The sequence below is a fragment of the Acanthisitta chloris genome, unplaced genomic scaffold (genome assembly GCF_000695815.1).
Source record: "Acanthisitta chloris isolate BGI_N310 unplaced genomic scaffold, ASM69581v1 scaffold9107, whole genome shotgun sequence".
Lineage (NCBI taxonomy): Eukaryota > Metazoa > Chordata > Aves > Passeriformes > Acanthisittidae > Acanthisitta > Acanthisitta chloris.
The window spans coordinates 35,152-58,869 of NW_008680935.1; the positions used below are offsets into that span (position 1 = coordinate 35,152).

General features: G+C 35.6%; 1 protein-coding gene across 1 annotated transcript in view; it reads left to right on the forward strand.

Annotated features, from left to right (window-relative positions):
* LOC103805269 (contactin-5-like) overlaps window positions 1-23,718 on the forward strand; it is a gene marked incomplete at both ends in the record, with an annotated part of 101,710 nt that overhangs the window by 30,946 nt on the left and 47,046 nt on the right. The window contains one exon of the mRNA XM_009077909.1: window positions 10,340-10,435. Coding sequence (XP_009076157.1) covers window positions 10,340-10,435 — 96 coding nt within the window. The remainder of the gene's footprint in view (window positions 1-10,339; window positions 10,436-23,718) is intronic.

The following is a 23,718-nucleotide window of genomic DNA, read 5'->3' on the forward strand; positions in this document are numbered from 1 at the left end:
GCTGCATGCTAAACAAGCTCTCTGACACTAGCATGTGTCAGAATTAGAAAATAAGTGACAGAAGAACAACAGTAGAATACAAAGAGAGAGGTGACAGAAGTAAACACCCTTTAAGAGGCACTTGAAACTGCTTTAGCCAAGATCTCATGAAATTATGAAACCTAAGAAGGTTTAACTTTCATGATATGACAAATGCATAACTAGTGTGCCATTCATTGGCCACACATTAGATCATTAAAGGAATATTCAGACCACCTTCACAGGGCTTTTAATTGATGTGTTCCAGTTACAGATTGAAAAGGTTAAAGCACAAAGACAGTAATTTATACTAGCTGAGATGACTGGCAACAATTTATTTACCTTTGATGACACTTACTTCTTCAATTATGTGCTCATAACTTAAACTGTGATTTGCAGTGACTGGTATCACCTTGATATTAAGCAGAATCACATACCCCAATACAAACAGCCTTATCAAAATCATTACCTAGCATCATGTGTAACAACCAGCTGCTACATAGGAAACACTCTGTGTGTGTGTAAGGCCTTCATTTCCAGTTGATCTATTCAGCTAACACCAAGGTCTTACAGATTTACTTCTTGGTGTCCAAACACTTAGTGATCTTGTCACAATTGACTTGTAGGTCATACTGGGCACTGCAAATCCTGGTGAAGAGCAAATAAATAATTTCTGAGAGATTATGACCTTCTTCTTTTCTTTATGGCAGACCAGAAATGAACTATGGAGGCATTTATACACATTAGTGTAGTGAAAAGTCAGCGCTGTGAAAAGACTTTTCTAGAGTGGAGTCAGAATTTGATATGTCATACTTCATGGAAATGGTGTCTGCAATCCTCCAGCTGTTCCTGGAACCTGGCCAGTCATAAGGTTCTCCAAACCTCTAGATCTGAACAACAGTTCTCATATACTATATTTGTCCTAGTTTATGAATATAACTTGGTATTCTGAAACAAAACCTCCGCTTATATGAAATATTACAAAGTGAGGGAAAAACCAAAAAAACTACTAAAACATTATCAAGCATCTCTACATGTTATCTTCAGAACAAGGATCCTGGTAGGACAGGCTTTTCTTTTATTTTCTGCATATTATTTGTCTGCATCACATTTGATGGATTTATGCTGCTAAATAAAATATCCATGAAGTTAAAAACATCTTTGCTGAATTTGTGAAACTAGGTCCCCTTTGTAGTCAGTAAAGAGAAATAATCAATTCCTGAGTAGGATTAATCTCTTCTTAAATTAGAGATCTAAACTAGGTCAGACAAAACAAATCATGGAAATATGGTGGTATTCTGTCAGTGTAGTATAAAAGAAGTAAGATAGCCTTGAATGGAGAAGCTGTGGAAGCTGTAAAGTTTTAATTTAGGTGGGCTCAGTGCCATCACATCCGAACCTGGGAAGCTTACTTCCTTTGGCACGTTTCCTGATGAGAATAATTTAATTTCTTATCTGTTTTATGCCCTTTCTTCTGACAAATTCCAGCTTTGGCAAAACCAGATTTGGAACTTATGAGAAGTAGGAAAAGGATCCTTGAGACTAAAAGGTTTGTAACATTCTCCTGAACATGTGGAAGTGAATCCATTAGTTATCTTTAGGACCAAAATCCATGAAGTAAAATTATTAAATATATGTAAGCAGTGTTTTACATTCTAATATGAATTTGCTCACTGAAATACAGAATAATTTATCCTTAATGGCTAGTTCACAAAAACAATCAGAAAGGGTTTTTTTCTCTTTATTACACATCCTGTGGATCACAACAGCTATCCAGGGATTTTCCAATAAACTATATGGAGGAGATTAGTCACTGTCAATTTCATAATACATAAGATGATAAGAAATTGTACTGTGCTAGTCATTCCATGTTTAATCTTGCAGAATCCTATGATCTTTAGTCACTAATTAAAGGAAGGAAAATTCACATCTGGTTGAAGGAAGTTACAACAAAGGAAATGGCGTTTGCAATATATCCTTGAATATTTGGAATTCATGTAATTGAAAAAAAGAGTGACTAAAGTAATCAAGAAAAATGGAAGATGCATTCATATATAGAACGGAAAAAATAAGAAAGTAAAATTATCAGTGTCATGTATACTGAATTCATACAGGTTAATCTACCACTCAGAGCCTGAAAGGTCTATGGAAAAGAATGCAAATAGAAATGTATTCTTCTCAAGATGTAGATAACATTATGTAAAACAATCTGTTTACAAAAAAATTCCATTGCATATATTACTCAAGTGAAAAAATCTATTTGTTCAGAAGATCTGGAAGTGATACGATTTATTGACACACTTTGGTGATTAAATGTTGGCATTTGTATTTGAAAGCTTTTCACTTGTTACTTAAGGTTGGTTGTTTATTTGTTTGGTTTTAGTTGTTCCTAAACGACAGATCATGAGTGGAATGAAAGGATGAAATAATATTTCCACTTGATTCTGTGTTTTGCCTTGATATTGCAGTATGCAGATATGAAAGACAGCTGAGAAGCATGCTGAAATTATTCTTGTGAGAATAGATGAAACCTGACAGAAGAATGATTGTAGTTAATTAATCATAACCATCAACAACTGTAACCACAAACATCCCAGTTATCGTGCAATTAGCATGCCAAGTTGAATCATATAGCAGTTCTATAATTTTCAGCATAATCTTGTTATTTTATTCTGCATGTAAATATTTCTTCTTCTAATTCACTTTGATCCAGTACTTCAGGATTTATGAGTGCAGAAATCCCAGTGAAGTTCAGGGAGATTTTGGTGTCTATAAATTCCCTTTCTTCTTCAAGGCTCTGGGAAGGATTAAGCTTTGTTGATGACACCGATGGTATTAATTGATTCTATTGAAACTAGGTGTAACAAAATAAAAAATTCTTCAAAGCTCTAAATATACATAAGACTCTTGGAGTGCCATTCCATGGCAGATTAGATTATATAAAAAGTAAGTAGCTAGTCAAGATGAAACAGTGGAAGAAGCATATCAATTTATAATTTACATAAAACCTGTGTAGGATCACAAGTATTGAATATTTCAATTGAAATTTAATATTCCCTTTTAACAAGTACAGCATAGTAAATGGAGTAAAAATCTATTTTTTGTATTTTATAAAAACTTTAATTTTTCTAATTAATAAGTAAAAATTATAAATAATCTAATTTGTGAAGGAAAGGAAAAGAAAAATATTATACTAGAGGTCATACAAGATTCTATAAATTAATTTAGGAAATAGTTATATATATTTCTTCACCTGATATCATGGTTTAACCCCAGCCAGCAACTAAGTACCACAGAGATGCTCACTCCTGGCCTCCCTCCACCCTATGGGATGGGGAAGAGAATCAGGGAAAACCCATGGGCTGAGATAAGAAGAGTTTAACAATTGATCTAAAGTAAAATATAATAATAAGAATAAAACCAATAATACTTATAATACTAATAGAATAACAATGTTAGTTGTAATTGAAAGGGAGAAAACAGAAAGACAGGAGAGAAAAACAAGAGAAAGAAGTGATACAAAATACATTTGCTTGCCACCCACTATCCAATTCCCAGAGCATCCCCCAGCAGTGATCGGTGCTTCCTGGTCAATTCACCCCAGTCTATATACTGAGCATGACATTCTATGGTATGTCCTGGCCATGCTCCCTCCCAGCTTCTTGTGCACCTGCTCACTGGCAGAGCACGAGGCACTGCAAAGTCCTTGACTTAGGGTAAGCAGTGCTTAGCAACAACCAGAACATCAGTGTGTTATCAACATTATTCTCATACTGAATCCGAAACAAACACAGCACCAGCTACTAAGAAGAAAATTAACTCTATCCTAGTCAAAACTAGGACACAAGGATAGTGCTTCCTCTAATAAATTTTATTATGGTAGCATGTATTAGCCGCATTTATGGATTCATAACTTCTCTGTGGTAGGAAAAGTAGAAAGTATAAAAAAAGTCCTCTACTTATAAGACAAAAGAGCTAGACACAGACAAACAGATAAAGAAGAACAATAAAATGGATAATATTAGTGACTTCAAAACTAGGACACAAGGATAGTGCTTCCTCTAATAAATTTTATTATGGTAGCATGTATTAGCCGCATTTATGGATTCATAACTTCTCTGTGGTAGGAAAAGTAGAAAGTATAAAAAAAGTCCTCTACTTATAAGACAAAAGAGCTAGACACAGACAAACAGATAAAGAAGAACAATAAAATGGATAATATTAGTGACTGCACTAGGCCAGGTATTTTTGAATTGTTATAACTTATAAAAATTATATAAATAAAAATATTTTGTTAAGGACAGAAAAATGTTCCTTTGGTTAAAAATTCCTCCACATTTTGTAGTGAAAATTTAGTTCAGGATTGCTGAATTAATAGCATATATGTTACATGCATGATAGGGAAAAAAAAATTTATTTTTGCAAGAACACACTCAAGGATCACCACTGCTCAAAGATCCCTTCATGATTCTTTATTTTTTCTGAGAAGAAATATTTTTGTTGTAGCATTTGAGAAAGATTCTGGAAGATGTTGATCTAAATACAAGAAAGTACAGTGTTTTGTGTCTTCTTTATCTTTTACATTTTCAGAGAGGAATCTTTAACCATTCTTCTGTGCTTCTGGTTATCTATCATTGGCACTCCCTGAAAACATCTGTATAACCACCTCTTTCCTTAAAACTCTTCAGTGGCTCTGCAGATGTACAGAGATGCAGGGTGGTTGTTATACAGGCTTAAACTACATAATTGCTTCTCTATACTCTCTCTATTTCTTTTCTTGCATAGTAACTTCTTTGAGCAAAAAAAAAAAATGACCTTTTTCTGGTCATGTCAGACTGATGGTCCATGAAGGATTCAAAAGCTTTCTGGTAATAAATAATAACAGCAGCAATGATAATAAGCATGATACATTCTAAAGTACTTGAATCTTGCCCTTATTTTGTCACCTAAAAGTCGTATGGTAATGTGATTTTTGGAAGTTCAGGATGTATGCTTTTCCTATTAACTATGGTGAGCTGATGTTTCTGTTATGGCAGAAATATTTTTGTCTGAGTTACCTTTCACATCTTTTCTAGTTGATGTCTTCAGTATTAAAAGTTACTCTTAGGTCCATGGAGTGATTCTAATAATACACCTCCACCTACTTAATCTGGTATTCTTAGAAAATAAGTGTATGTCAATACAAAATGATCTATTAATTTCTTCAGACATTTGGATATCCTGTGAGTATTGTATTTAATTAATCCAATTTAAATGTTTGCTATACAATCACACACGATATCTTTTCAATACATATCTTTCATTCTTCTATAGCTTGTGTCTGTGGACTACTAAACACAGCATTTATAGTTTCTATTGTTTAGAGTGTACAGTCAAACCATGTTTTTGATTTAGGTTATAATGGGATTTTGAAAACATGTTTGAATAGAATTATTTTCCCTGTAAATCTTACCTTTTTTAAAAGAGCTACAATTCCAGCTCAAGGTCTTTTTCTTAGCCCTGTCTTTCAAATACAAGGAGAGGAAGGCTACCCTCTCTTAGTGACAATGCAATAAATAAGTTTGTCCTTGGACTGACAGAAGACTCTTACCTTGTGTAGAGCTATTTTTACCCTATTGGAAAGAATATTGCCTGTTTTATACTTATCTTTAGGTATCTTCAGGATATATCTTTAACCATTTTAATACATATCATATTATACCCATTTTAAACTCCTAATAAATTTGCACATAAAGTAGTTTAAACTCACAAAATTGAGCTGGCAGAGGACATTGTTCTGCACCAATCTAATTTCTATTTAATAGTGAGTTGACTGGTTTAAGTCACTGATAATGAAGTACAGAGCCTTCCACAGCTTCCATGCTAGGTTACCAAGAAGTAATTGGCTACAATAAAAGCAAGATCTGGTTTTCATCCTTAATTTGATCCTAATTTCTTTGCAATCATGAGTGGACTGTTGTCTGGGTCAGAAAAAACTTCCCCTTCCCTGTTGCCCCCATTAGCTGCATCAAACTAATGAACACAGAGGATGAATGATTGCTCCTGTGCATACCTAAAAAGCAAACTACAGTGAAGGTGAATTGGAAGTGATAAAAACTGCTCTAACTTTTGTACAGGGTCTTTCATCAATGGCAGAATATTTCCCCTTTTATTTAGATGTTTATTTTGTTGCTAGACCAGTAAAGCTTTTAGCTGTTTTGACTGCCTTGAGATTTTTCTCATTTATTTCCTGTTACTCCTTTCAGTCCTGAAGAAGTGGGTTTTTTTGTCTGTTGAGTCTTATTTAAACTGATACTCTTGTGGTGGTAAATGTCCTTCTTCCACAATGCACATCAATACACATGTATGTGTACTGAGAGAAACCCATTCTTCAGCTCCTTTCCAAAGAATGGGAATAACCACTGCAGAGAGAGACTCTACCTGGCAGCTACTTTGGATAGGAGATCTGAAGAGTTTTCCCACTCTTACAACTTCACTCAAACTGCACTGAGCTAGTTATACCTCCAGTATAAATAGGACATCCAGAAAGCATTGCACCAAACCTTTTGGATTTAATGTCTGGCATCTTCACTAGCTCTTGAATTTCTCTACTATTTTCCTTTCACAGTGGAGATCACTTCTGTGTTGCAGGGTGTACTCTAGTGACACTGTCTAAAATTTTTTTAGCAATAAAGACAATACTGTTACTCCTGCCACACACAGTCTATCCTAAATGTCCTTTGTATGTTTTGCATATACATTGTTAATAGTAAGGTACATTAGACGTGGTGAGTGACACTTAGCTACACATTTCTAAAGTGATCAAGGCTATGTCTCATGTTAAAGAGTATAGAAGAGAAATAAAGAGAAGAAGCTAAACCCCCCAGGAACTGCTTTGAAAATACCGTAAGTGTTATTTCCTTTGCTGCTAGCTCTGAGATAAGAGTAAATTAATCTTTCAGGGCAGAAGGTCAACACCTTTGGAGCACAAGAAGGCATTTTCTTGTCTATCAGCCATATACATCATAATAGGATAGGCTCATTCCTTGTGGGGTTCTTACATGTCACACATGTTGCAGGTTTATACTGCAGCAATACTGTACTGATGGCCAGTGCTGCTCTGTGAGAGGTCACAGTCCACCTCTAAAGCTGGATTCCATCCACCTTTTCTTTTATTGACTACCTCTTTAGAGTTTTTAAAGTAAAACTACTGGGTTTTGTATAGAGTTTTAATAGCTGTCTTTCTTCTTTTTTTTCCTATGTTGATATGAAACAGCTGAGATTTACAAGAAATTAATTAAATTTTCCTTTAATTTCCATGATTAATAAAGAAAAGTTATTATAATTAATAACTAATTTCCATACTGGACTTATTATTTTAATGTGAGGGAACTGCAAGCATGATCCTTCACCTTACATTCCTTTTAAGCTTTCCTACATTTATTTGTTTTACAACTAAATCCCTGCTTTTTACCTGTTAATCCTTTTTTCCACTGTATGCTAAAAATAAATCCAATTCAGAATCAACAGACAAAATGAGAAAATTCAAAGCTCTTTGTTATTTTCCTTCTTTAGTTTGAAATTAATTGGTTAGAACAAACAGAAACTTGTCATACATAGTACTTTATTTTCAAATGAGAAAGAGTACCTTTGTTTTTCATTTCTTGAAATAAAAAAGAAAAAGTATATTTGTCCATCACAATGCATGTTCAAAGAAGGAAATGGGAAATAAATTATCCTGAGGTTGCTATAGCTAATGGGAAAGTAGCATTTAGACACCTGAGGAAAAAAATAGCATAAGTATGAAACTTATACTTCTGCTTACAGAGGTTACAATTTGTATGCCACAAATTTCCTTTCTATTATGTTGATAGGCTTCCAGTTGTGTATCATAGGTAGTAAAAATACAAAGGTTGAAAACACATAACCCTAGAAGACACTGGATTCTACATTAAAAGCTTTTATCATTGAGGAGAGATGTGCACATTATTTTCTTTAATAGAATAAATATATCAAATTGAATTTTGAATTTAAATTGAATCTAAATTTGAAAAAATAACCTTTTATGATGCATATAATGGACATAAAATATGAGTTTCAGGTAGCCAGTAGTGTTGAAGTTCTTTTTCTCACAGACCAGCTACTTTGGTTTTGGAACACATTCTCAAAAATGTTGAAGTCATGGCATATGAGTTCAAGTTCTGTCTAAATATTAAATTCACTGAAGTTTTTTTGGTACATATGAAGACATTTGAGACATAAAACAAACCACACATTTTAGGACAGCCATACAGCAAAGATTTTGGAGGAAGGCCACAATAACAATTTTGTAGTGATTCAGTGTCATGTTTGAGTTAAAAAAATGACCTTGGGAAAAAATCTATAAGGAGACACAGTTTTTACAAATATGCATCAATAATGTATTTTAAAAAGTGATTTTAATTCTAAACTGTACATTAAAATGAATGCAAAACATTGTTTTCTTAATTTGCTGCAGACAGTGTTGGTCGATATAACAGATTCCTTTTAGAAAAATAAAGGACTTAACACAAACATACATAAACTTGTAGGCCCAAAGTTGCATGCAAGTGAATTCCAGGCATTCTTAAATAAGAAGAGTTTTAATTGCAAGACATTCTTCCACCCAAAACAACTGTGTATTCAGGGACATACCAGCCCACTATTTTCTAGACATAAAATAATAATAATTACTTTTCTGCAGAAGGTATTATCAAGTAACATGCAATAACAAACACTTTTAAGTGAAATTACACCCAAATATGCTATAACCATGGTGGGCTTATTTTAAAATGCAATATAATTAGTAATTATCTATTGATTAGCAAAATTTTGTTAGTTTTGGAATGTAGCCCTATTATTTGTTAAAATTCTACTGTACCCCACCCATATTTTCTCTATTCAAACATGGTATCAATTGTTTTAACTAAAGCACTGACTTATTTTGGCCAAAGACAGCACAAATTTAGATACATTTAAATTTTAGACTTCTGCCTGTACCCAAGACATCTCTTAGAAATAAAAAAGGTTGTTTGGAAAGTTTCTCTCTACTTAAAAATATGCACCTAGTCCTCATTATGAAATCCATCCCAAACCAACTCATATTACTTTTGCAAATCATTGAACTTCAGTTTTACACTTTACTAGGCATGGAGCAAGATGTGGAATTTCAGCATCTGACACAGAACTATCAGCAGAGTGCAGTTAAAATAGCAATAATTCTGCTCCACCTGTTCAAACTGTTTGGTGCCCTCTGGCTCATCCCAGAACCTTGGGCTGTATTCAGAAATGAAGAGGTATGGTTACAGATCATTGAATATCAATGAGAGATGCTCTCACTGGCCCCATCTATTCATATTTTGGATCCTCATTTAGCACTTGCTGAAGCTTCTGTGTCCTTTACAAAGATATCTTTGGGTACCCTTGCTGCTTTCTTCACCTTGCTCCACATCACAGAGATATGTCTCAGAGGCTTTGAACAGCATGCTGGCACTGAGGAATGGGTGAAGGCACCGGTCTGATGGCAGAACTGAACTCTCATGTCTCTTCTGCTACAGATACCCATGCTAGAACACAGCTATCCACCCCAAATGTGATTCCAGGTCCTGTGTTCTGTGTGGTAAAAGGTTGAGAGGCTTTAAATAAATACAATGAACTCTTCATAGCAGCATCTACAGCGTCATTCAAAAATTTTTGTACGTAAAGTGAAATGTTTCTTATAGCACTCCTAGAGGGAAAGTTTTGGAGGAAAAATATATTTACCCACAATTGGATTGTGCTTATAACACCAGAGAAATCAGAAGGAAAGTATTTTAAATTAATAAATGTGCTATAGACCAGATTTAGTTTTAGAACCAATGTGCTGATTTTTATTTCTTGTCATCACAATGTGTTATGTGCACTGTCTAGATGACATCAACAACATCATCAGTCTGGATATTATCCAAGGTGCTGTCACTATTTGTATCTCTTTTTTTTAACTGCATATGAATCACTTCTGCTGAGGGAAAAAAAAAGCCCAAACAGGATATAGCAAAAAGAAATAAAATCACTATTAATTATTTTTGTAAATGGCAGATATATATAGTCTGCTGCTTTTCTTTTGATACTGTAGCCAAGTGCACTAAAACGAATAATAAAGTGCTGATGTAACATGGAATTTTTTTTAGTGGAAATAGATTTATTTTTCAAGCCCTCCTATTATAGATTAAGATATGAAAAAAAGAAACTGCCAGCTTTACAAGAGGAAATAAAATATAAGTCACAGTAGCCACAAAATTTAAAGTCTTTGGTATGTAACTAAAATGCTCTGTTCTTTTGATAGATCTGGGGAATTTTAGTGGTCGGACAAGAAGTGCTGTCTCTGTACGTGAAGGTCAAGGAGTTGTTCTGATGTGCTCACCTCCAGTTCACTCTCCAGGTACAGTAAGCTGCAGCTTGTGTGTATGCTGATCCTTTACAGTTTGCTCATATTTAGATGCTCAGTATTTTAGATACAATGTGTATTTGACTGTGGAACTTCAAGAATGAAATAGTCACCATTCTTCTTACAGTTTTTGGAGTGCCACAGGACTAATTAAAGCTCATATACTGCAAATGCCACTGGATAGCAGCAGCTTTTGTGCTACAAGATTGTTGTATTCCTAGTATAGAACTTGAATGTAACAAGTTTCCATGCCACCCGTGGTGAATATGCTGCCTTGAGGTCACAGAAGATTTATTTTAGAGTCTAGAAGCCTTCAGAACTTGCTCCAAATGTCAATGTCATAATACTGTTGTTGAGTACAAATTGCCTTTTGTTTTCAATAGTACAGAAATTCTTTTGGTTGCTTCCATTTGCTGTGTCATTGATATTAGAAATACTATAAATCTCATGCAGATTCCCAAATGCTTTTCAAGTTGGCACTTCTGCAAAGTCTGCAGATAGCTACATATGTCTTTATATTTGCATATCACATAACACCTGGAGACATGATGCTAGGCAGAATATGTTGCTTTTCAATAGATGCAGCATAGCCTATCCTTTTCCTCTTCAGGAAATGAGGTCTGTAGTGTGGGGATATTTTTTTCCTCCAAATTTGAAGCCTGGAAAAAAGTCACATTGCAGATGGAAGTGATGCAAAAAATAAAATCTTTTGAGTTTTTGTTAGAGAAAAGTGTTCCATTTCTATTTATACTGGAATGGCTGTTATTACTGTATTACAGTTATCAATGCCATCTCTCTGTTTTTCTCTCTTCTGAGTAGAATCTCTTGTTGGGGTTGCCTTTATAATCTCTTTCCGAGTCTAACACTACTATCTATGTGATGGAATTGAATGCATGATATTACTTCATTATGATAAGTAAACTGAGAGGGAAAAGATATAGGCAGAATAAGTGAGAGTCAGTTCCAACACCAGAGTTGAATTTTTTTCAGGTCAACTCCCTGATGGCTGGAAAAAGGGAAATATCTTGTTGGGGTTGCCTTTATAATCTCTTTCCGAGTCTAACACTACTATCTATGTGATGGAATTGAATGCATGATATTACTTCATTATGATAAGTAAACTGAGAGGGAAAAGATATAGGCAGAATAAGTGAGAGTCAGTTCCAACACCAGAGTTGAATTTTTTTCAGGTCAACTCCCTGATGGCTGGAAAAAGGGAAATAAAATATGCCAACTCCCTGTTGGCTGGAAAAAGGGAAATATAACCCCCATTTTTAAAAAGGGGAAAGCAGAAGACCCAGGGAACTATAGACCAGTCAGTCTCACCTCTGTGCCAGGCAAGATCACGGAGCAGATTCTCCTATGCTTAGACACAAGGAGAACAATGAGGGGATTGGTAATAACCAACATGGCTTTACCAGAGGCAAATCATGCCTGACAAATTTGGTGGCCTTCTATGATGGGGCCACAGCATTAGCGGATAGGGGCAAAACAACTGACATCATCTACCTGGACTTTTGCAAACTGTTTGACACTGTCCCGTATTACATCCTTGTCTCTAGATTGAAAGGCATGCATTTGATAGATGGGACACTGGTGGATAAAGAACTGGCTGGATGGTCAGACACAAAGGGTTGTGGTCAGTGGATCATTGTCCATGTAGACATCAGTAACAAATGGTGTCCCTCAGGGGTTGATGGTGGGGCCAACAGCATTCAACATCTTTGCTGGCAACATGGACAGAGGAATTGAGTGCACCCTCAGCAAGTTCACTGATGACAGCAAGCTGTGTGCGGCAGTCGACGCACTGGAGGGAAGGGGTGTGCCTTCCAGAGGGACCTTGACAGGTTTGAGAAGAGGACTGATGACAACCTCATGAAGTTCAACAAAGTGAACTTCAGTCACACTTACAGGTTGGGTGGAGAAGTAATTGAGAGGAACACTGAGGAGAAAGACTTGGGTATGATGGTGGATGAGAAGCTCACCATGAGCCGGCAGTGTGCACTCGCAGCCCAGAAAGCCAGTCCTGGTCTGCATCAAAAGGAATGTAGCTAGCAGGTTGAAGGGGGTGATTCTCCCCCTCCACTCTGCTGTCATGAGACCCCACCTGGAATATTGTGTGCAGTTCTGGTGCCCTCAATTTAAGAAGAGCATGGAACTGTTGGAGCAAGTCCAGAGGAAGCTTATAAATTTGAAAAAAACTATTTGGTATTTCCACTACAAACACAGGCTAAGGAAATTGGGGCTGTTCAGCCTGGAGAAGAGAAGGTTGTATGGAGACCTCATAGCAGCCTTTCAGTACCTGAAGGGGGCCTACAGAGACTAGAAGAGACTCTTTTTTAGGAACTGCAGTGATAGGACAAGGAAATGAGTGCAAATTGAAATAGCAGAAATTTAGATTACATATTAGGAAGAAGATTTTTACTGTGATGGTGGTGAGACACTGGAACAGGTTGCCCAGGGAGGTAGTGGATGCTCCAACCCTAGCAGTGTTCAAAGCCAGGTTGAAAAAAGCCTTGAACAACCTGATCTAGTGAGAGATGTTCCTGCCCATGGCAAGGGGGTTGGGACTAGATGATCTGTAAGGTCCATTTGAACCCCTTAATATTCTGTGATTCTATGATTGGATTTCCCAAAACAAACTGAGAGTGCAAGGATAGACAGATATCAATAATGAGTGAAATTGTCGTACACCTTTTAACAATTACCATTCCACAAAATGCACCTTGTGTGTCATCAGACCATTTAGAATTTTTTCCCCTGAAATTATGCTTCTGAACTTTTATTTAGTCAGATTCTAACACAATGTTCTTCTGTAACACACACATTGCTTTTGGTGGTGGAAGACTAATACAGTGGTAAGTACAGTGCTTACAGAGAGCATTCAGTTGCTTTAGTTTATATTGTTTGAGCACCACTGTGGTATGCTAGCAGGAAAATTACTTGCAGAGAAATATTTTGATCCTCTGTTGGCATAGCTTTCTCACCATATCTAGTCCAGGAAAGGTTCTGCAGTGTGGAGGAGTTATTTCAACAGTAAATCATTCCACAAAGCTCTGGTAGTAAGGTACAAGACAACAATGAAAGTTGACTGCCAGGTCAGAGTCCATTTGTGAAAAATAATTCTGGACAAAGACCTGAACTTTCAGGGGGAAAGTGTGTGAATTCAATTCTGAAATTAAGAAGCAAATATGAAACTTCATTTCCAGGTAAAACTGTCTTTTGCAGTGCAGAGGTACTTCAAGGATTTTTGTGTGGGAATGTCTACATATGCTTTTTTTTTAAAGCATTCAGTTTCTGGGTATACCATTTTAGTTTTTGTGTCTAATTTGCAAAGATGGTATTATCTTCTAAATAGTTGTAAGAAATTTTGACCCTTAAAGGCGTGTGGGAGACAAACTTTCAAGTGAGTACTAAGATGTTGTAGGGGATACATTTATGCTAAAGACTATTTAAAGCATGTTTGCAGTCTGTGAACATCTAAAATTAACAAGGCCATGAGTTACGGGAGTATTTTTGATGACAGAGAATTTTTTGTGGATGAACACTATATTGATTTATTCACATTGATCAGCACCTTTAGAAATAATTTTCATTTGCTTATCACAGGAGATAAGTCTATGATACAATATCAAGCCTAATCATTCTCCACAACCTCATAAGCAATTTGTCCTTCAACAGAATTCCAGTCTTCAATCTACAAAGTTAATTACTATGTATGAACTTTCCTAAGAATATCAGTATGACCTTATCATTGTGGGAAAAGAAAGATGACTTAATGAAAGAACACTGTATTAAAAGAGATATAGGTTTATTAACCTGCTTTCAAATAGAAGATAAAGTAAATTCTTTTGATTGAATAGTACCTACATTCCATTCTTACAGAATACAATTCTAGAAAAATCTGAAAGCCTTTACAAACCACCACTGACTGAAAAAAATACTGCACTAATTTCTTTTAACAAGAATTTAATCAGAAAACAAGTTTTGTATGTATATAGACTTGATTTTTGTTTATTTATGCTGTGATATATTATCAAGAGGCAGTGCATTAAACAAGCAAACACACACAAACTTGTGATACCCATAGATTATTCATGCAGACTTTCATTAGATTGTTGTCCAAATATTTTACAGGGGAGTGTGGGGTGGTAAGCACACTTGAAATAGATTTTGAATATTTGCAATTCAGATTCAGATGACACAATTATCTCCTGAGTTTAATAAATGAGTTTTTTAAGTTATTGTCATCTTTGCTGAGAAACAACCAAGCAGCAAAATGAGGCATTTTTTCAGTGAGACACTAACCCTTTGTTCAGAATGGTGAAGGAAAATAGGTTCAATGAAGAGGTTTTTGTGCCAATTCGTTATGACAGCCACCTGCAGATTCCCACCTCCTGCTCTTCCTAAACCATTACTTTAAAAAAATGCTATCTCTGACTTCTTAAGGGAATCTTGTATCATCTCAATGTGTCTACTCCAGAAGCTTTCCCATTTAATACTGTTTTTGTTGCAAATCCTTAACTTGTTTCTTGTAAAATACATTCAATGTGGATAAGCTGATAATTCATAAGCATAACACTATTTTTTATTTTCCTTCCATAAACATATTATTTGATTCTTCCCATTTATTTTTTTTCTCCAAGACAGGTTTTCTAGACAGTTAACTCTTAGATGTCGTTTTGCTAAGCAAGAGGTTCTCAATTACCAACTGCTTAAATAACAAGCTTTGTTTGATGCTTCCAATTTAAAAGGCCTCTACTGTTTTCTTTCCATAAACAGGATTATGGTTTTTCATTATGGCATTCTAAAGGGTGTAAATATAGGGTTTCATTCAGACATTTAATCATCTTAATTACAAGGTTTACCATAGTGAGATTAAAAATGAATGGAAGTTTTCATCCACATTTACATGTTTCCTTCAGAATTAATACTTTCTGCTGAGCTTTTTAAGTCTTTTATTCAAGGCTTTCAGTATGAGCTTAATGGAGAATGACGATTCCCATTGTTAGAATGAGAACAGCTCTGGTGCATGCAAGGGAAGGCAGATGTGTGCTCCATCCTGCCTCAAAGGGACACTGCCGTCTGGAGGGAGCACTGCTACATAATATTTCCCCAGCATGTGACATCTGTACAGATGTTAAACTATAAGCTTTTTTTATCTCTTTCTAAAGGGCAAAGCTGATCTTACCAAGTTTGGAAACTGTGCTGTAAGTTACATCTTTTATGCTTCCCCTTTAGCGTTATAAATCTGTACTTTTCATGAGAAATGTTTCACCAAGGATGATGAATGCCAGTGCCATGGAGATCACAGTCCTTCTCTGGGAAGGCATTCGTGGTTTGGATGTCTGCATAGTGTTTTGCTAAACTAGCAAGCAGCTAAAAAAAGCGCTTTCTACAAAGGTCCAGGAGTTTTTGTCCTCTTCTTCTATTACCTATGCATCTGGCCTAGTCCTCATATTAATCATAAACTCACATCAAATAATGGGGTTTTAAGTTGTTCTGAACTCCTGTTGTTGTGTACTTTGGAAGTAAACACAAACCAATCACTTCTCACTGCTCAGGGTCTGTGAAAGGAATCTGAAACCTGCATTTGCATTAAAACTGCATCTTTGCACTGCAGCTTCAGTACAACTAGGAAACAAAGTCCAACTGAAGTGCAATAGCTCTCTAGTTAGAACTCCCCTGGTTAGATCCATACTGCACAAATTATGCACAGAGATAACAAGACAGGCTCTAAATTACCTCATTCAGATACAGAATTGTTAGGAGTAGACTTCTCTGGGCAAATTAGTTATGATAACAAGATTGTTATATTTGGGCTGAACTGCTCTCAGTGTGCTCATTAGCTTGTTTACAGGCTTAGGTATCTGCATGCAGGACATAGCAAATTCTGTTCTGACAGTGTCCATACACCCTCTGGCTCTCCATTTACTAAGCTGAATTTGGGAATGCAATTCACAGATGTCTGTCTGTATGTAGATGAAAGTCACAAGGATATCTTAAGGCTGTAGATTCAGTCCCAGTACCCAGGCACCTAACAGTGTCATTTCTGTGCACAACATTAGAGAACTTCTGTTCTTTATGTGGATCTAGCCTTTACCAGTTTCTTCAAAATCACAGGAGGCCTGCATGATCTTAGATTTCTGAATCTCCATCTCTCTCTAGACATGACTAAATGCAGTATTATGTATTGATGTATTAAACAGTAAAGTAGCATCCAGGGATTTTTCTATTATATGTTCTTTCAAATCTGACTTTCTAAATTGACTTTAGCATAGAAAGCTACATAATTTGTTTCCAGGAGAGCCTAATATGTAGGTGGAAGTTATGTTTCTTCTCTCACCATTAGATCAAGGAGTACTGCTTTGCTGTCAAAGCACTGGTCACTTGCTGTATTCCCAAAACAACAGCTGGACAGATCATGCCTCCAACCATGACTCTCCCTTAGCTGAACAATACTTATTAGTCAGTCAGTACCTTGTATTAGTAGTTTATATAGGTCAATATGTATGAAACTGGTGATGCAAATAGAACATTTCACATTCACTGGACAAAATTATCATCTCCTCCTAACTGCTAGGTTTGCTGAGAAGATAAAACTGTCCAATGCCCCAATATGCTGCTTCTTCTGCTAGCAAAAGTGAGATTGAGAGGGACATTGATATTTGGGGTGTGATTTTTTTTTTCTCCTTCAAATTTATATTAATGTTATAATGGAAGCCAAATTCTCATATCCCAGACTTGTTAACCTGCACTGAGGGGATCTATATGAGGACACACAGAACACCCATCTTAACTCTGTTTTGTTTCTCTCATAATTGCGTGCTATTGTTTGCTCTTCACTCATTTTAATTCCTAATAGTAGCATGACTGGGGAACAGAAACAGGCCACTTAATTAACAGCATCAGAAAATGATTGCTTACTGCACAGGACAGAAAGGTTTGTTCAATAAACCCTTAATATGTAATATATAAAATACAAGATGGCACAACTTCTTTATCTCTTCTTTATATGTCTATAACTTATAAGTTGTCATAATGTACACACAAAGTATTTTAAAACTACTGTTTTGAGAGCCATGCCTCAACTGAATGAGCTAGCAATCATGAGTTGAAGGGTTCCTACACTTCCTTATTAGACTTTACAATGCTTTTGTGATTATTTGACTTCTACAGAACTCTAATAAAGGTTAATTTTTCCTTTCCAATAACAGGAGAAGAAAAAGTGCTAGAAGACAGATTCACAGTCCTTTAAACTCTATGTTCTTGTCCTAGTTCTGGGTTAATTCTATAGCATCACCTTGTCTCTTCACCCATCACATTTTTCTCTGAAACAATCATGAAGATGTTTCACACTTGCATTCCCTACGTTGCCACTTTTACTACACTGCTTTTGAAACTTTCATGTCTAGTAATTCTAAATCCCATGTGTGTTATCATTAAAGCAAGTGTCCGTGGCCCCTGACATTGCTCAGTATAAGAATCTGTGTTCTTTGTCTTTGCAACTGATTGATGACTATGCCTGTAGTTTTCATTACGGAATGAACAAATACAATTAACGTTTCTTCTTCTATGGTCTTTTCATTACTCAATATATGGCCAGTAATTTTGCTGCTGACTTCCCTGGAGCACTTTTTAAGGTTTCGTTCCTCAATCTTGTTGAAGGCATGCATTTGAGCATATGAAATTTAAGAGTTTGGGAATTACAGAATTTTCAATAGGGTAGTATTGTAACAGGCTGTGTTTGCCAATGAGGAGTTACTCTCAGTCTGTTGGCAATGTGTTGTTATTAGATTTTAATTACATTTTAATGATCTTCCTGAGCCCCAAATTCCAGACAATGTCCGTAGAGTAGGTGTATGGATGAATAAGTCTAGATTTTCTCTCTTGTTTGTTAGGTTGGTTTGGTGGAGGGTTTGGGGTTTATTTTCAGATTGGATTTTGGGGTTTTCTTTGTGGTGTTTTGGGTATTTTTTTTAATTTGAAAAATAATAGAGGAACTGAAATGCATTACTGGTCCAACTGTGCTAAATTCTCCCAAGGAACCAAAGAAACTGTAATTTGATATTTAAAAAAAATAAATAATATTTTTCCAAATGTTGCCATTTTTGAGAAATCTTCCCCATCCCCTTAAAAACACTAATAATTATTTTAAAAATGCACTAGCCTACACTAGAAACTGCAAGTTTAGTATCCCTAGACCCACTAGGTCACTCACTAGAGATGTTTTTCCCCTCAGGGATATGAAAATCTAGTGAGAAGAAGATGGTTGACCTTGCCCAATTAAGGCAGTGCAGAACGATGGATGAAGGGGCAGCCCTGACAGGGCTCTGCTTAAGGGACATGAGCTGAAGTTTCACAACCACACTATTGTCAACAAATATTACCCTAGCTGCCAGTGCAGGAGAAAAAATGTGAAAGGAGACACCAAGAAAAGAGGAAAGAAGCATGGGAGATTAATTAATTTTAAAAATGCATTGAGTATGTTGGCCCTCAGGCTCATGCTCTATTGCCTCTCAGGCGCCAGCTGTATGTGACTATTTGTCTACAGCTTGACAAATGGGACAATAATAATGAAAAGTTTCTGTTATGGGCAAGATCCTCTTCCCTTGAGACAAGTTACTAGCCTGTTACTGACACGTCCCAACAAATTAGACATAACTATCAGGAACCTCTTAGTCTAGTGATTAAAGCAGACAGCATTGTCCTGCCAGGTTCAACAGAAATGGATGCTCATGGTATCACATCCACTTTTCTGCAGCTAGCATTGCAAATTAGAGTGTTGCAAAAACACTTTCTGTGTCCCTGGTTACGTAGTTTCTAAAATAGCAGCAGCCCATGGTTCACAGGTTTAAGCCTGAAGTAGCATACAGCAATTACTATCTCAGAGTTACAGGGCCCCTCTCAAAATTAACCCTCTCATAATAACCTTCCCATTAGAATCAATTTGCTATTTAGTTCTGATGCTTTACTAAGCTGGTGTCTGGAACAATACTGTTTTACAAACATGTCAGTTAAATGTCAGAAAGTCCATTTTGTTTAAGATGAAAATTCTTAATTAATCCTAATTAACTCTCCAGTTCGTCTCACAGTAAAGAATAGAGTGAGAGTGTACATGTTAATCGATGTAGCTAAGGAGAAGAAGCCAGAAATACAATGCTGATCAGATAGCTGAAACAAGAGGAAACCTAAGAAGGAGTTAGAGATGATAATTACTCTTACCATTACTATTGTGGGGAAATCTTAAATGCAATTCGTTCCAGACTAGGCATGATTAAGTGAATTCAATAATGATTCCGGTAGAGATGGCTACTGTAAATGCTGGGAGGTCAGTTTTGCTTCAGAAGGAGAAGGCTTTGGACTGAACTGATCTGATTTCTATAAGATTCCATTAATGAATTTCCCTATGTAATACAGTAAGTTGTTCCTTATTTTGTAATTATGATATGAAAGTGAACTTACAATCATTTGAGGTTATACAAAGCTTAATGAGACATAGATTTTTATATTGCCTGATTTAATCAGTTCAGGAAGATTGTTCCAAATAAACGAAGCAGGATGAAAACAATTCTGATGCAGATATCCAGATTATATTTTTCCTTTTCACAGTAGACACTATAAATTGTTTAGAAGTATATATATGGGTGTATTTTGCGGTTTTTTTTCCTACCCAATGCAATTATAACTGTCATGGAGCTAGCTATAATTTAACAGCAAATATGTTAAAAGCAATTGCTTGGATTTTTCAAGGAGAAAATAACTGAATAGGTATAAGCATAACATCATAGAGTTCAGACAAAAATCTGATTACAGCCAAATCTGAACCACTGTGCAGCAACACGTGCATCCTTTATCTTCTGGCAACAAAAGATGTTTTTCAAAGCAATAACAGTGACTTCTCTTTGATCACAATGCCATCTTTTTTACAATGAAATAATTAATAATACATTTAATTCTGATAATTTTATTTCCCACTTCTATCTCCTGTGTTTTCATGCTATGTTTGAATATTGTTAAAATCATTGCTGATAACTTCATTAGCCAGCTGATACAGCTCCTGTTGTGTTGATGCTACTACCCTATGGTGGAGAATCTGTAACCAGAAAATTTCCCTTCATTTATTGGTATTAATTTTCGTTGTATTTTCCTCTTTCAATAATTGAGAAAGTATTCTATTGGAGGCTGCAGGGATAAAAATTTGGGAATGAGAAGGGGGAATGGAAAGAAGAATTTAGATAATACTGATAAGGGATTTGTCTCAGTTTGATTTTTCCTGCAAAACTTTAGGAGTTTAGCAAAGTAGTTTCAATCCTGAGGAACCTATTTTTAGCTCTACCAAATGCAAGATGGAAGGAAGAAATACTACCTATTTTACAGAGGATAACAGAGGATGATCTATAAAGAAAACTTCAAGAAAATACTAAAATTGCATTGATTTACAATCCAGAGTTTGTGAATTTACAGCATCACAATTCATGCCAAAAAGAAAAAGGACTTTGAAAAACAGAATCATTCTTCTACAAAGCATGCACGTAGTTAGCACAAGAGGGAGCAGGATTGCCTATTGTTTGCATTACTTTATTAATAGTGTTTCTTTTAGAATAAACAAAAAATGAGACAGAGTCAAACAAATACCTTCTTTATCCATGTGATATTCATATATAATGTGACACATCATATGTATATATAATGTGTCTCTTTGCTGTTGCTAAGGGTTCAGGGAAGGGAGATATAATCATGGTACCCTGACATAGACCGAGAATAAGACAAAAGAAGGCCATATATTATCTCTAAATAACAATTATGTGACAAGTAGAAGATGGATGGAAGCAGTTGACTGGGTTTCCAGTAGTGCAGAGCAGGGTGCACAGGGATTCAACAGTGTATTGCCTGTATGTAGAAACAGGTAAGAGCTGTAGTCTCTACATTGTTAAATTTCAAATGATTTATTGTTACTGAGGCTATTTGTAGTGATTTATTTGTGCAACATGGTTGAACAGCAGTATCAGCATTCTAGGGCAGTTTGCTAATGTGACGTGTTTCTTCCCCTTCATCTGCACTTTGAGTTGTTTTTTAATTAAGGTGGAAAAAATCATCTGTCACTGTCATTCTTAATATGTAAAAAATTTCTTTTGGGGACTGTAAAATTGGTTTTATGCTATTCTCTGAAGCATATGTTCACATGTTCCATTGTGTTCAGAAAGGTGTAATGGAAGATCCATTCTTAGGTACATTTCAGCCAAGAAAATATACCAAGAAGGAACTGAGATCTAGACCTTTAGAATCTGGGGGATTATGTGATTAATGCTGATAATTTGGTGGGATTTTTATCATATTTGAAAACAAAATTCAAGGGGATAATAAGGGAATAGCTACCCATCTCCAGTGTTCATCCACACAGCTCCTAAGGATTCATTGGCTGTAACCTTTTAGTGTGTGCATTTTGGCAGTTTTTTGTGGATGTTCAAAGGCTGATGAGAGGAGGAACAAATACTAGAAATTAAAATAATTATGTATCAGTGGAGATATCCCTTTGACTATGGCTTGATTCATGACTGCTGTGAAGTCATTTCCTTCCATCTTCTTGAGTTTTCCCATATAAAAATGATGATAATGGTACTGCCCTTGATTTCAGATCTTAGTATAATATAAATGCCATAGGAACAAAGGAACAGACCGAAGGAAGATTCATCAATCATATTGTGTTATGGCCATGATGAAATTCACCAAACACTGACCTGCAGATAGACCCAGCAAGAGCCTTTAAATTTGTCTTAAAAGATCTAGCAACAAGAGACTATCAAGCAGAGAGGCAGTGGATTGTATCTTAAGTTCAGTGTTTGCAGGCATACCAAGGGAACTCTATGGATTCTGAGCATTCAGTTTTTGAAAATACAATTCCTATGACAACAGCTGCATGTAAAGAGTGGTGAAGTCTGCTAAAAAAGAGAGTTCTGAAATATAAACTAGAACAGCAGTTGCCTTTTATTTTCATTTCTATACCCAGAAGCCTGAAATTAAATCTTGTTAAAGAAATCTTTGTGCTACCTTAATCCTTCCTGGCATTAGGAATCAAGGTGACTGAGGTATAAAGTGACAAATTTAAGCTCCTTTCTCTCTTGGATGTACAAAACTGCAAACTGAAGCACACGTATAAACTCCTTGAGAGACTGGCACTCTGATAACTGGTGTACTAGTGAGTATTTGCAGACAAATTACAGAATTTGCTTGACAGAGCTTCTGCTGCTAATTGATGAGCTGAGGAAAGTTAGGCATGCAGCCATTTTGCATCTCTCAGCTGAAAAAGAGCTGATGCCATTCTTGTAATTGACAGAGCAATATTCTACAAATTTGGATGATCATCATCCTGTTATTACTTGTAGGTTTTTTGTTTTGATGAATGTCCTAGTTATGCCTTCAAAAGGCATCAGTCTATTGGTATCACTGCAGCAGTCATAAAATGAAATTTCCATGTAATGCTGTAGTCCCATTGGGTCCAGGATTCCAGGGGCCATTGCAGGTAACACTGCTCTGGAGTATGGCTTTTCATTGTACTCACAGCTACAGCAATCTTAGAGAATAACTAAGCATGCTGAAGTAACTATCACACCAGTACATTAAAATGTAGAGAAAATTAATGGTCACAGAACAAGAGAAACATAAAGTGTGAAAGAAAAAAAAAAAGGGAAAAATACTTTAAATTCTGTTGAACATTTTGCCAAAGAAAATAATTTCTCCATTTATTTTATATAGTGGTGTGTTTTCCTGAGCATTAAACAATATACTCATTATTTTCCAGTGTCACGTTTTTCATGAATACAAGTTAGTCAATCATTACCACAAAACTCTTGTTCATTCCAATTATTACTAATCAACTTGTGTTGCTGTATATTCAACATATTTCCATCATTAAAAAGGTTCTAATAATAATAAGCTATCCAAATCAAAGCTTGCCAGTGACTCATTCTGCACATTTGCCCTTGACAAGTCTTATATTTCCTGTAGATCAGTGATTACAACTTTATAGATTTGTTTTAAACTGTTAAAATGGACAGCAGTAGAGGAAAAAGAATTCCAGATCTGGTCTTTTTGATCATGCTTTGCAGCCAGTTTTTATCCTTTCAATGCAAAATAAGTAAAGTTTGAATTTATTCCAATTATTTTAATCAACATGTTCTTTTATAAAAACATGATTTCATATTCTAGGTACATTATAGAAACTTGGCTATCTATGTCAATAAAAAGAACTATAAAAATAGACTGAGCGAGTTTGG